This window comes from Oryzias latipes, chromosome 9, assembly GCF_002234675.1.
Source record: "Oryzias latipes chromosome 9, ASM223467v1".
In the NCBI taxonomy this organism is placed as follows: Eukaryota; Metazoa; Chordata; class Actinopteri; order Beloniformes; family Adrianichthyidae; genus Oryzias; species Oryzias latipes.
In genome coordinates this window covers 26520467-26535543 of record NC_019867.2, presented here as the reverse complement: position 1 = coordinate 26535543, position 15077 = coordinate 26520467, and the positions used below count along the sequence as shown (strand labels likewise).

At 37.2% G+C, this 15077-nt stretch overlaps 1 protein-coding gene across 1 annotated transcript; it reads left to right on the top strand.

The window, feature by feature from the left end:
* Window positions 1-739: 739 nt before the first annotated feature.
* Window positions 740-14660, top strand: sfrp1 (secreted frizzled related protein 1; the record flags this gene model as incomplete). The annotated part of the gene is given in 3 exon segments (NM_001104837.1): window positions 740-1300; window positions 5625-5705; window positions 13292-14660. Coding segments are annotated over 3 exon segments (921 nt in total). The 3' UTR covers window positions 13618-14660.
* Between the last annotated feature and the right edge of the window lie 417 nt (window positions 14661-15077).

Below are 15077 nucleotides of genomic sequence, written 5' to 3'. Positions count from 1 at the left end.
CAGGGTGTACTGTATTTTGAAAGGAAGTCATGTGATGCTCTGACAAAAGTTATAAACTATTTCATATTTTGAAGAAAAAAAAGGGGTTATGTTTTACTGATGCAAAAACAATATTTAATTTGTATTTCTCATAATAATTACAGTAACATAAATCAATCATTGTTTTCTTTTTCTAAAAGGGTGAAATAAGACTTTGTGGCTCCTACTGGGTTGTAGTCAGTAAGATATTGACCCTAATGGCTCTTAAAGTGTTGAAGGTGATATAGAAGAAGTCAGCAGAAAAGTAACCAGCATTTCCCAATTTCATCAGCAGTTGAAGAAGCTGAGTAGAGAAATGTCTTCCAGCTTGACCTTTAAAATTCATTGAGGAACTGAATCCTGTGAAAGGCTACAGTCCATTATTTACTCCTTTTGATCTTTTAATGATATGCAAAATAGGGGGGAGAAGGCAGGAGTGGGGAACCTCCTGGAGGGTTTTTACGCACCGGGTAATTAAAGCGCGCTGACTGACAGCGGAGCGCCAAAAGGCGCAGACGCGCTCTGATTGGCCGCAGCGGGCGCCTCGGTCTGCTGTTGTTTCAGAGTTCAGCGCATGCAGTGCGCTTCACCTCCACAGACCTACTGCGCATTGGAGGAGCGCAGCAGGAGAGCGTCCTGAAAGGCACCCCCCCCCCCCCCCTTTTTTTTTTTTTTTTTTGTTGCTGCAAACTTGAATTCCCTCATTAGGTGAGGGTTCGGGTGCACTGCAGTTTCCAGTCGAGGTTCCTACAAACACAGACAGAGAACATGGGCTCTGCTTCGGTGCTGTTCAGGAGGTGGACCCAGCTGGTTCTCCTTTTGGCTGTCACATGTGGAGCATCAGAGTATGAGTACACCTGGGCTGCGGGCTCTTACAACGGCGGGCGAGGCTACGGCAAAGCTCCCCAGTGTGTCGACATTCCGGACGACCTGCGGCTCTGTCACACCGTGGGCTACACCCAAATGCTGCTGCCCAACCTGCTGGAGCACGAGACCATGGCCGAAGTGAAGCAGCAGGCCAGCAGCTGGGTTCCGCTGGTGCACAAGAATTGCCACAAGGACACGCAAGTTTTCCTCTGCGCGCTCTTCGCGCCCGTCTGCATGGAGCGGCCGATCTACCCGTGCCGCTGGCTGTGCGAGACTGTGCGCGACGGCTGCAGCCCCATCATGGAGGCGTTCGGGTTCCCCTGGCCGGAGATGCTCACTTGTGACAAGTTCCCCCAAGACGGTGTTTGCATTGCCGTTACGCAGCCGAACGCCACAGAGGCTACCTGGCCCTCAGGTAACAAACCTTCTTAATTAGTTCAGTAATTTATTTAAGTCTGATTTAACACTTAAACATGTTTTTTTAAAGTATTTTGATATTCTACAAACTATGCTGGTGAGTCAAATAGATCACATTTGTTTTAGATTTACATTTGAATTTCAGCAAACCAGGTTTTAATTACCAACAGGATGGTTAAATACCAAGTTTGAAAAGATTTCTCCGCAAATTAGAGACACTTCGGGATGAAACAGCCTTCTTTAATTTTGAAAATTTGAAGTCAAAAATATAACGTACTTCTTTTAATTTGAGAAAATGTCCCCATATTCAACACTTTAGATTTTTTTTTTGCCTTGACAAATTCAGGATTTTTGTAATTATTTTTTTTCTCTTTTTTGCTAAATTTAAAAAATAAATACGTATAAATACGAAAAAAGCCCAAGTATCTTGTTGAGAAAACAAACTCAAATAACTTTTGCCACTGTCCAAACATTGACACCCTTATGGGTCTGAGAATGTTGTTTCAGGGGTAAAAGAGTGTTTGCAGATGCAAATCCCAGGACAGGCAAAGTAAATATAACCTTTTGGGGGATACTTTTCAGCCATGAGGCAAACCCAAATCCCATTACACCCCCTCCCCCAACCTCCCAGATCTACTCATACATAAACTCTGCCTTAGCATGAATGCACAGATGCTTGCTTTTGACTGATGTTTTTTTTTGTTTGTTTTTTTAACGGATGGTAGTCATTTATTTCAAGGTGTTTGCTGAGATGGTGGACAATATAGGGAAAATAAGTCTAACCAGAAGAAGACAAAAACCCAAATACCTGCCTTTATCACATCTCATCTCAAATTGATGCAATCTGAAGAAAGAGGAACATCTGAAAAACAGAAACTCAGGATTCTGTATATTTGGTCTGGACTGGAAAACAGCTATTGCTCCACTGCCCATCGCCATGATACAGAGACACAGTAGACACCTCATGTAGCATCAGTAAGGAGCTCAATCCAGAAAAAAAATGCGGCCTCACCTCTCACTGCTTTAATACTACTTGGACCAAGAAATAAATAAATAAAAAACACCAGACACTTTGGGAAAAGAGAAAAACAACAACGCCTTTACAGTATAAAACTTGGGGCCATTCCAAATACATTTGGTTTAAGAGTTTGACTGATTTGGCTGTGTTGAGGAGCCTTTTTAAGGTGCACAGCATGGCACGGGGAAAGTACAACCACCTCATTCACCTTTAACCATAAATCTGAGGGGAATTTCTATCGTCACGTCATCAACTTACTTGTCTGTCAATCCGAGGCCATTAATTCACCTCTTAAAGGTAGCTTTTGTTGAACATGTGGGACGTAAATGGAGGGTCTGAGGAAATTAAAGTGTTTACAGAGAGGTGACTGTAGCTGTTGTTGGGGCGTAGACTTTTTTTCTTGTGTGTGTGTGTGTATAGGACGTAGGTGGATGCTTTTGAAGCTAAGGGCACCAAGCTTTTCTCCCCAGTGTGTGTGTGTGTGTGTGTGGGGGGGGGGGGGGTGGAGGACCACACAGAGCTCTGCACTCCCAGATGTCACCTGCTATTATTTGTCAATGCCAGTGGTAAATACAGTCAACACTCTCCCATTGACTTGTTGAGGATCATTTTGTTGAAAGCAAGTTTCCTTTTTGGTATCTGTTAACCAGAAAAGTTGATATTATGATTATCAGGTTGATGAAGGCAAACTGAAGCCAGAATTGTCCTTATTCATGAGTGAATGCAGGTTATGCTGGAAATAAGGGAAAGAAGGCAAAGAGACTCATAACTCTGGATAGTGTTTGTTTTCAAATTCAGTACTTTTTGGAGTATAAGTCGCATTTTGCATAGTTTGGCCGTTGGTGCGAATTATAGTTAGATCTGACTCATATGAGATTTATTATTATTATTTTTTTACAAAAAAAATAGCAACAACCACTAGAGGGCACTGTAGGTGTGTGAATCTGCGTTGCTACTTACAGCAACGCAGAAGAAGAAGTTCTGCTCAGTGTTATCCTGGCGGAACTGTTCCAAAGTGACACAGACGATGAAGAATTCAACAGATTTTAGTGACATGGAGTTCAGTTGACCTTTGAGCATGTTCTTCATGCTATAATAATAAAAAATGATGTTCATATGTTACCCTAATATACTAGATTCCTCCTATCAGTACGACTAAATAATCATCAACGTGTCACAGTAGTGAATTGTGCAGATATTCAGTGTCCTATTGTTATATATTCCGGAATTATGATTTGAAACGCCCGTTCTCGGTCCTGTGTTTTGTTTAGTAAAAGTTGACTTGTAGTCCAAAAAAAATACTCTGTACTTGTTGCACCCAGGTGTTAGTTTCACAAGCTTATGCTAAACATGCTTTAAAAAAAAGTATATGATTTTCCCTTTGCTTTCCACTTGATTGTGACGGACAGAACCAAACTCACCGTTGATTTCATATTGGAGAATACTGAAGAAATGTGCCTGACCCTGAAACTTTAACAGAAGGTCCAAGTTTGCTTGGAAAAGATCGGATTCTTGGATAGAGTGATCATTTGCCGTTACGGACAACAAAACTTGCTTTGTAAACCCCCAACAGATATGCCTCGGCTGAATTACTTCTCTGCAAAAACACATTTTGGCTCATATTTTTGGTGTCAAAACAGCCTGAACTGTGAGAACATTCAAATATCAACATATTTCCGGTTTCTCTTTCCAATTCTTTTTCTTTGTGTACACATAGAATGTTCTAAAAATGTTGTAATTTAGAGGGATAGGAAACGTGTTTACTGCCCTTCTTAGTTACAGCTGGCTATAAAAGCTGAAGACATTCCTCACCGAGGTCGGGTCACCTAAACACACAAAACTCATGAACGAAAAGTCACACCATGCAGTTCGTAAAGAAGGTTTGGAGACTGCATGGACGATATTCTTCATGGGCTTTGTTTCATTTGTGATGAACTTAGCTCAGAGTGAGCAATCTGTGCCTAAAAGACCGTTAAAGCTCATCATCCACCTCGTGTCACATAGTGACTCAATGAATCTCAGGCGTCACCTTTACTCCAGAGAGTTCATGATCTGCTCTGCACCCCCTGTCCACCAAAAACATCAGTCAAAAGGGATTGTTTGAGAGAAAGAAATGCACTTGGTATTTTTTTTTAAGACACTGTACATGGGTCATATAATGGTCATGGATGGTTTGCCCGTGTGCTCAGAAATTCTTCATTGACGTAGACTTATTAAAAGAACACATTAAGCACCTCTATTAACTGCAAGTGGCTGCAGTTCCTGTGGAGTGCAGACAATAAATGACCAGACGTTCTTCCAATCGTTAAAAGACCAATGAAGAAGTTCTTAAAGTCCAAAAGCAGCTAACAGCAGAGATCAGACTGGATCTTTGCTCACAGATATCTGTTACTAGTGTAAAGATTATAGTAGAAATGTATTAAATGAATATTTCATTTATTTCTCAATTTCATTTCATTTTTGTATCCAAACATATGACTTTAATTTGATAAAAATCTGTTGGATATGTTACTATAAGGTGTGTAATGATTCATTTTCAACAACGACTCGATTCATATCATGATTGGTGGTTGTTGATATGATTTTTAGTTGATAATTGGTTCATTTTGAACAATCGGATTTGATCTGATTCACTGACCTAAAATCGATCCAGAACATCTTTAGCCAAACCAGTGTGACTTAGAGAGAAATACCGGGGAACTGAACATCTTGCAAGATAATCAAGTGTAAATTAAATATGTGTGCAAACTAGTAAAGAAGAATTCATGTTAATTCCTTTTACATTTTAGTTTCCGAAAGTTCAGCTCACTCTTGTTTTTCCACATCCAAATAATCCAAAGAGAATCATTATTAGAACGTTCTAGCACACTGTGTGGTCACATGTCTTTGCCAAATTCATTATTATTATTCATGTATATTATTCATACATGGGACTGGAATGATGGACTGATCAGTTTTTGCTTCCATCACGTGTGTTGTCGGCTGTGATACAATTCATCATTTTTTGTTATAGTAAAATAAACCTACCGTACTTGAATCCAAATGGTATTTTTTAATTCGGTATAATCATTTTTTATCATTTAATAACAATGTTATTATATAATCCATTTTATGTAAAACTGCCTTTTAAGGAACCCAGGGACATTGGTACAATGGTGTAGGTCAATTTGTTTTAATTAAAAGCTTTCCCCAGACTGATCAATGTGGTTAAATAGCAGCACTATAAATGGATTCGTTGATTGATTGATTATTCTTTACACCCCGGTCACTATCCCGCGTTCTTTGTTTTATTCTCTGTCTGCAGGTCACTCTCCTGCCTGCCCCCCATGTGACAATGAAATCAAAAACGACGCCATGCTGGAGAATATTTGTGCCAGTGAGTTTGGTAAGCATCCTCCCAAGCACACTCAACACAAAAGGCTGATTTAAAAATGATATTTTGTCTTCCATCCTTAGTTTAAAAAATGACTTTCAATTCTAACAAACATGGGGTTTTCTGTCAGTGTTTCTTTTTGTGTTTAGATACAAGTACAACATGTCTTTGACCACATATGGTTTATATTTTGCCACAAAAAAAAAAGTTCCGCTTTAAATCAGCTATTTGTTTAAAAGGACCGGACTATCTGGTTGGGTTGATGACGATGTTTTGCGCTTCACAAATAGAGTTGTTCTAGATTTTGTGGCTGCAGAAAAATTAAATTATTTTAGTCTCAGAGTTCTTGTAGAAAGGAGTGTCTCCTCATTTTTTAAAACTATAAAATAACATTTCTAATTGTCCTAATTGTTTTTGGATTGGGTTGGAAATGTTTTATTTCAAGCATTCAAAGCAGAAATGATACAAAAACAAGAAAAACAACATAAATTTGTATCTATACATATATGCATTAAACATAGGATAGCCAAAAAAAAGGATTGGAAAATATGCATACGTCCACATACACTAGTAAATAATTAAATTATTATTCTTAATCATAAGTAAATATATTTTCCCTTTTGCATATATTTCATGCCACACTGAAACTATTGAATATTAAAATTGGCAAAAGGAGTTCAATAGATTCCTTGAAAGGGAGTCGGAGGAAGCAAACTTCAATAATCCCACCCCTGCTTTTTGAAATGATGATTGTTTGTAAACGCTTAAGAGTGGTACAGGTCTGATGTATCTTGACCAAGAGAGAGATAAAAGTTTGACTCAAAAACACATACCTAAATAGAAATAGTTCAAATTTGCTTTAGTACTAAATGCCTTATTAGCCTTTGGATCAGCTGGGTTACAGCTGTCAAATTGCATAATTGTTTATATTTTAACATTTAATACATAATCACAATAAATAGCATTCCGCAACACGGAATTATTTTAATTTGACCTTTTCTGGTATAAAGAAACGTAAAAAAAAAATCAAATTTTAGGTATGCTGCCTAAACCTCATGCAAAATTTTGAATATGGAATAGTTTATTTCAAGCAACAAAAAAACAAAAATGACAAACAAGAGATACACATCTTTACATTGAGAAGGTATACCAAACATTGGATGATTAACTGTGACTTAATTGGAAAAACAATATATATATATATATATATATATATATATATATATATATATATATATATATATATATATATATATATATATATATATATATATATATATATATATATAATTATTCTTAATTATAAATTATTATTGTTATTAATCATAACTAGAATACAAGACACATTGAAACCTCATGCAAAATCTTTAAAGTACAATAAAAAATATAAAAATCCCAGTATATGATGCCAGTTTTCAATTTAGTTTTGACTTTGGCTTAAAAAATATATTCTAAATTTGAAGGTGTTATGCTGCAAAAAAAGCTTCAAAATCTTAACAAAACATTTAAATGTTTTGTTATGAAGAATTAGAACGTAACATGTGAAGTTCCATAAACATTGGAGTGATATAGTTTTAATGAAGTTATTTGTTGTGTCAGGTTTGTAAAACAAAGAATTTCATGGAGTTAAATGTAGGAGAAACATCCAAACAACAGGATTTATAAGCAAACACGATAAGTAGGACATGAAGTAATATGATGAGAAAGGAGCTCCATGCAGGAGTTACTGAAGTTAACTTCCTTTGCAAGAAAAGGTTACATAGAAATGATCTTAAGACTCAGAAATCATGTAACTAAATACTAACAATTTAGTTTGCCACCTGTCTTTGCAGGACGCTTTAGAGACTTAGTTATGTTTGAACAGACAATTATTTAAAAAGCTCAAAAGACGAGAAAACTTCAGTTCCAGGTGCCGTGCCGTCCAAACATGAACTGAATGCACATTGAGAACAGACTCCCCACCGCTTCTCGGGAAGAGTTTAAGGTTACATTTGTTTAAGGAATCGCCGTGCTGTTTACACTGCGGTGAAGAGACTCACTTCTGCCAAAAGCAGAGGGCACAGTGTTGGCTTGTTTCATCTTGGATTTAGACAGATGTTGTTTTGCTTTCTTGTCATACAATCCCTAACTAGCTGAAAAGTGACACTGCGCTGCTCATATTGCAGTTTTAACCCTACAGGGGAGTGACCCGCTCTGGAAGGCATCAGACATTGAATTTACCTTAATGTGAGTAGATTATGGTGGAAAAAGCCACTGATGAACAGCCTGACACAGTACTTTCACCACAGGCAGTGAACAAGATATGCTTGCTGTTCTTTCTGGAAATTTCTGTTTTTGTTCTGGAGAGAGAACTGTAGTTTTAAATATAATCTACAGTGGCCAAACCAGAATTTTATCTTGAGAAAAGGAAAATATGTCGAATTTAAAAAAACAAACAAGGATCTGGCTTTAATCATGCTATGTTCTATCAAATCAAGAAGAGATAAAGCCATCATACTGATTGTTTTCTGCTGGTTTTGACTTGGCCAAAAGTAGATGGTAAGTAAAGGCACGTTAGGGAGTCTGTGTTTTAAATTCATGTTTGCAGACACGACTTTTTGTTTTGTTTGGAGAGGACTCCTAAAAGAAGATAAGATAGGTCGCTGTTAGGTTGCTGTTCTCTGTGAAATGTTTGGATGGAAAAGTACAAGGAGCCTTAAAGACCAGCTTGGTGACTTGCACCAAGGTCTCCATTTATATGCAGACAAATCATGCGTTAAATTTCTTCACTCTGGCACTAAGCTGGGATTTTTTTCATCTATAAAAAGCACTGTTACTTGTGAGGACCAGCAAAAGAACTACTCTCTGTAAATTTTTATTAGATTTCAATAGATTTTTTTTGTTGCCATTTATCCAACACACTGTATTTTCTGTACTTTAGAGCGAAAAAGCAATTATAAGGCTCCCCGTCAATAAAGGGTTTATTTTCAGAATTATGTCATATGGACCTCACAAGACACCACAAGGGTTATGACGCACCCAACTATAAGCTGCATTAAGCGAGAAATAAAAAAGAGTTAGAGATAAGTCCATCCCGTCAGTCAGTCAGATTTTATTACCTGCGTTCACCCTATCTCAAGAATTTGTTTGTAACACGCTACACATTAGCAAATTCACAATACATCTAACTTCCAACCTTGTTTGCAACATGTAAAAACACAGATTCATACCGCTAAAACAAACCTTCCTGTGAGTACGCCAATTTCCAACTTTGTTAATATCGTGTAAAAAAAAAATGACAGTCCGACACTGGTACATGTTAGCCACACTAGCTATTTACAATAACACCCAACCTTGTTTGCAACACACAAAAAACCCCAGACTGATACCCCTACAACAAACATTACTGTGACTATGCTAACTCTCAACCTTATTAGTAAGTCCTAAAAATAAGGTTGTGTCCGAATTCCCACCCTAACCCCTAACTGGTAAACAACGATATAGTGCGGCACTATGTAGTGCCGTGAATTTTAAAAGCAATTCGGACACCATACTCACTACTTGTTTGTTTTTTTTTAAACGGCGGATATGACATCATCGATTTCACGAAGTTAAAATCTAAGTAAAATGAGCGTTTTACAATGATTATTTATAAGTCCACTGTCTTAAAAAAACTGTAAAAATAATTTATCAAAAAAATTTATATAAGTAAATTTTTTTGGTAAAAAATATTCCGACACAATGCATTGTGGTCTATATTCGCTGATCTAGTGAGCATTGATGCACTCTGGTTTTTCGCAGAGACTTCTGGGAAATTTCCAGGGCACTCGATTTTGGAATTGTAGATTCGGACAGCACTACAAATGGTGAACGCACTACATAGTGCACTAGATAGGGGTTAGAGTGGGAATTCGGACATACCTTGCAACTCAACAACAACAACAATATAGACCACAATGCATTGCATTGAAACAATTTTTGCCAAAAAAAATGTATTTGTGTTAACCTGTTTATCCTGGCGAGTGGGAGTGCTTCCAGACTCCAGTTGGTTCATCCGTGCTCCAGTTCCTGACCATTTACCTTGCCTTTGCTCCCGCTCCTACACCTGGCTGTGGATCCTGCCTCTGGCTCATCTCTAGCTCGTCTCTGCTCTGTACCTGACTGAGTACCACGTCTCTGCTCCTGCTCCTACACCTGGCTGTGGTTCCTGTCTCCGGCTCGACTCGCGCCTTTGACTGTCCCCCCAATCACGGCTGGATGAAGCTCGTCTGCTGGACTTTATATATGTAGTTGTAGAGTTAGATAAGTTAATTCTTCTCTAAGAGTTCTGGTAAATCGCCTGTCCGTCCTGGGGGAGGATCCCTCCTTCATGTGGGCACCCCTGAGGTTTCTTCGTTTTTCCGGAATCCGGTTTTTTGGGAGTTTTTCCTTACCGCGAAGGGGGGTCTAAGGGCAGGGATGCCAGTATAGCTTAGTCAGTTTGTTAGTTCATTTTAGTATTTTACTATTGCACTCTTTGTATTCACGATCCTTTTGAGTTCATGTTTCACTTCGAAGCCCATCGAGATGACTGTTGTTGTGATTTTGGGCTATACAAATAAAATTGAATTGAATTGAATTGAATTTATCTTCAAAAGACAGTGGATTCCTAAATGATCATCACACTCATATCATTTAGATTTTCACTTCGTGAAATCGATTACATCATATTCGCCGTAAAAAAGAAAAAAGTAGTGAGCATGGTTTTCAAATTGCTTTAAAATAAATCCAGTGTACTACATAGTCCCACACTATATAGGTTTTTAGTAGTTAGGGATTAGGGTGGGAATTCGGGTTAGCCAATTTAGCACATTTTCAATATCACCCAACCTTATTTGCAATATGTAAAAAAAAAAACAGATCCATCCAGCTAGTGTGACTGTGCTAACTCCCAACATTGTTAGTATCACGAAAATATAAAAAACCTAGTCCGACACCGCTAAATGTTAGCCGCCTTTTGACAGACTGCCATGTACCTCTCAAAATTGTTTCAACATCAGTAAGCACAACCAGAATGAATCCATCTAGGCTATTTAAGATGCTCGTTTTTGGGGGGAAAAAAAACACAAGGCTTTTTAGTGTGCCTTATAGTGCAGAAAATATGATAAATCCCATTAAGCAGAGACTGCAGCAGGAAAAGTGCTTTTGTTTAGTTAGAGTCTGAATTCGGGGCAGGCACCCCCTAATTCTACCAAAATTAGATTAGATTAGATTTGTTTATTAATCCCACGAATGGGAAATTTCCTTGTCACAGTAGCATGTAGTTTGGCACAAGTATGTACAGACAGTAATTAACAAATACACATTTTTGAAACAATATATACAAAAATAACAGTCTTCTGAAATAATAAACAGGGAAACAGATGTGCAGGAATATAGTCATCTGTATATATACATTTTTTGTACAGTGGAATAAAAAATTAAAACTAAAATTATTTGCTTAGGCTGAGGTTGAACAGCCTGATGGCAGCTGGGATGAAGGACCTGCAGTAGCGTTCATTTATGCACTAATTACAGCATTCATCGTGTAAAACACTTACAGTCCATCCCACTTAACACTTTGTTCCTACAGTATTTTCTCTTTGTGCCTAAGGGTTTCTAGGAGCCCATTCTTCCAAAAATGGCAGCACCTCCTATTAAATCTCAGGAAGTCTATGAAGGTTTTGTTGCCAAACTACTGTGTTTCTATTAATTATTTTTCCACTGGGAGCAGAGCTTTATGACACAGTGGGATCCAGAGGCTTCTGTCTGGGCACCTGGACCTGCAAAGATAATTAGCGCGGAATTGGAGCGAACCGTTGAACAAACACGATACTCACATTTGCTGCTGTAGATCGGTGAGGTTGACATTGCAGACCAACATGTTTATTTTGGTATTTAAAAAAGGGCTTAACAGTTTAACAAATTTATCTTCCTCTTGAGAGGAAATAAGCACCATAGCCAAAGAAAACTGACCCAGTAGATCAGGAAGGATGGCTCAGTGTTGTGGATTGATCTGGAACTCAGACTGAGATAGGGCTTTAGTAAATTGTCCAAAAGAAGGTAGAATGATGTTTTTTTCTTTTTAAACTATGGTTAAGTATATTACTGGTATATTGATCTTCTACCATTATAAGGCTAGTACTAGACAGACAGGAGATCTTGACTTGATAGTCCAGACCATCTAAGAAAATCTTTTAATGGTTCTAGAGAACTTTACATTATTCTACTTTGTTTTCGTGCTAGGATTGACAAGGCATTTTTGTATTTGGATCATTATAGTTTGGATGATAGCAACGTTGTAAAATAGTTGAGTTTTTTTTAATGCCCACTTTTTAATAACATACTAAAGATGTGTATACCGTCGTTTCTGCATTAGATTATAAGGCGCACTATCAATGAATGGTCTAATTTCATAATTATTGCATGACTTTATAAAAGATTTGCTGAGCAATATTTAATGTGAAATTCTTAGCATATGTGGATGTGACTAAACCCTGGAAAAAAACACAATATGCAATTGTTCATAACATCACAGGATGGTCATGAATGGAAGGATTATCAAGATGAAGACTTTTTAGGAGGGGGCCCGCCTTCTCCGCCTTGACTCACTAATTGCAAGGACTGCCAGTTTTGATTTCTAAGGACAAAAAGTTTCTTCATGGAGTGTTTTAATGAGGGGAAAACGTTTAATCCCTACCATGTGCACTCTTAATACAGCAACAGGAGATGTTTCAGTTGGACTCAAAGGTGGAAGTTTTGTCACCTTTTTTGTGAAAGTAAATCAGATGAGACTGTGCTCAAGAACTTAAAAAATACAAGGAAAAACAATATATATGAATAGAATTACATTTTCGTGACATTTTAGCACATTAGCCATGACCTTAATTTGTCTTAATACTGTGTCTAATATCTATACTCTCACCAGATATTTGAAGTTGTTTTAATATTGTCAAAAACATAGCTGGAACATCAGGATTTCCATTATGTAAACATAAGTTACTGTTTTTTTATAACAAAGCGTGCACCACCAAAGGTAGACTGCAGACCCCATTCAGATGAGGAAATGAGGTGAAACAAGGTTTTTTTTGGGACATCTAGATCATAACCTGTAATTCAGAGTAAAATAACATAAGTGCTAGACGTTTCATAGAGAGAAAGTTCCAACTCCCTTTCCAAGCTCAAGTCATTGTTTGTTTGTCTGTTTAGTTTGGTTGCTAGCTTCTCAGGTAGGATTTTAGTCAAGTAAAACAAAAAAAAAAACACCATTTAAACAAAGGGGAGACTTTCTGACTGTCAAGTTCCACCACTAAAAAAACGGAGTATGAATTTGTGGCTGCAAAGCCCGGCCTTAAATTGGTTTGAGTCATTCAATGTGAATGTTGCTCAATTAGAGGGTATCAGGTGTGAGTCAAGTGGAAGAAATGCATGCCTAAAGTATTTTCTGTTAAGCTGGAGGAGAACTCCCTAATAGAGATAGTCACACTGGCAGCCTGACTTATTCTTGATGAAATGACTCGAACATGCTGTGACTTGATTTTTATTAGTGTCTTCTTCTTTGTGTGTGTGTGTGTGTGTGTGTGTTTGCATCCCCACCATAGCTTTGAAAGCCAAGATCAAGGAAGTGAAGCAAGAAAATATGGACCGTAAGGTGATCCTGCAGAGGAGGAAGAGGATGGTGAAACAAGGGAATCTAAAGAAGAGGGACTTGAAGAAGCTCACTTTGTACCTGAAGAACGGTGCAAACTGTCCCTGCCAGCAGCTGGAGAACCTGGAAAACCAGTACCTCATCATGGGTCGCAAAGTAGACAAGCAATTCCTCCTCACAGGGATCCACAAGTGGGACAAGTCCAGCAAGGAGTTCAAAAAAATCATGAAAAAACTTAAGAACTACAAATGTCCCGCCTTTGAAAATGTTTTCAAGTAAAAAAGACCTATGGCTTCAACTGGTTGCTTTGTTATACTTATGAACTTGCACAAGCAACGACAAACTTTCTTTCTATTGTGTTTTGTCTCAATATATCGCTACATATGTACAAATATATTTTTGAAAGTCCAAAGTTTAATTTTAGGGATGATGATACTACAGATATGAGTTTTACATTTTTATTTTACTTATTCAGACTGAAATATAAATAACAAATGTAAAATTGTATTTGTCGTTGAAGTATAGGTACACATTGGCTATCATATAGATTTGTTTGACTCTTCCTGTTAACAAATTAGAGGATTAATTGGTCATTCTTGAAGAAAAAACGTTTTTTTTCATGTTTTTGTACAAGTGGGAAAAGAAAACACAACTTCCATTTATATAAGCAATATATAAAGCTTGCTTGTATTAAAGCCAGTAGCTTACTAGCATAAATTTATGATTAAGGATAGAAAGTTTAGTTTGTGCTGGCTTTTCCTGCAAAAGATGAATAAATATCAGAAGAGAAAAAAATTGCCTAATATTGTTTTATACACGGCTCCACAGTTTTTTTATGCTAGTGACCCCTTTGCTTATTAAATGCAGAAGACTCATCAAAAATATCTTTCGGGTGACATGAAATACTCTTAATTAAAGAGCTCTTCAGCTTTAAAAGCTACACAGAGGGTATGGGGCAGTGCTTCCCATGAGTATTTGTAAAATATTGCACTACCAGCTTTTCCAAACAAGTCCTGTATGAAAACCAGCAGGCTGCATCAAAGGATGGTGTTGCAGGGTTGGTTGGCAGTTTTCTCAATCTGAATATGTTTATTTTCTTTTTACTACTTTGTTATTGCCTGAATTGCCATGGATAAGATTAAATGCATGCATCTTTAAAATTGCAAAGTGTATCACATTGTTTTTTTATATCCATTTTGTGTTGTGACATTTTCTGCTTGTTGGTCTGTTTGAGCACTGTTTTGTCTCACATTGAAATGTCAGTTGTTCATTGTTGCTTGTTGTCTGTACATATAAAGTTAACATAAATGTGGAAAACCAAACTTGTGTCACAGTTCAATATATTTTACTCAATTATTATATAATTTTGCCTATTTCTGAGACTCAGGGAAATATTTTCCATTGTATCAGCAGTAAGGGATAACATTACCTGTAACAGGAAGTCCTATTTTATACAAAATCCATAAAAACATTAATAGTGACCAACCCTGAATGAATTGTCACAAGGAGTGGTATCCTGAAAAATTCTGTTTTATTATTATTATTGCTTCAAGTTAAAAATGGAACCCAACATTTTTTAAAACATTCTTTTTTTGTTATTTTGTCTTATTGAACTAATTGATATCACGTTTTTACATATATCTTTTGAAATAGTTGTATCAATCATATCCACAATTTACTGTTGTCCATGTTCTCAGATGTCCGAAAGTATTGCAGAAAGAGAATAAGTATGATAGATG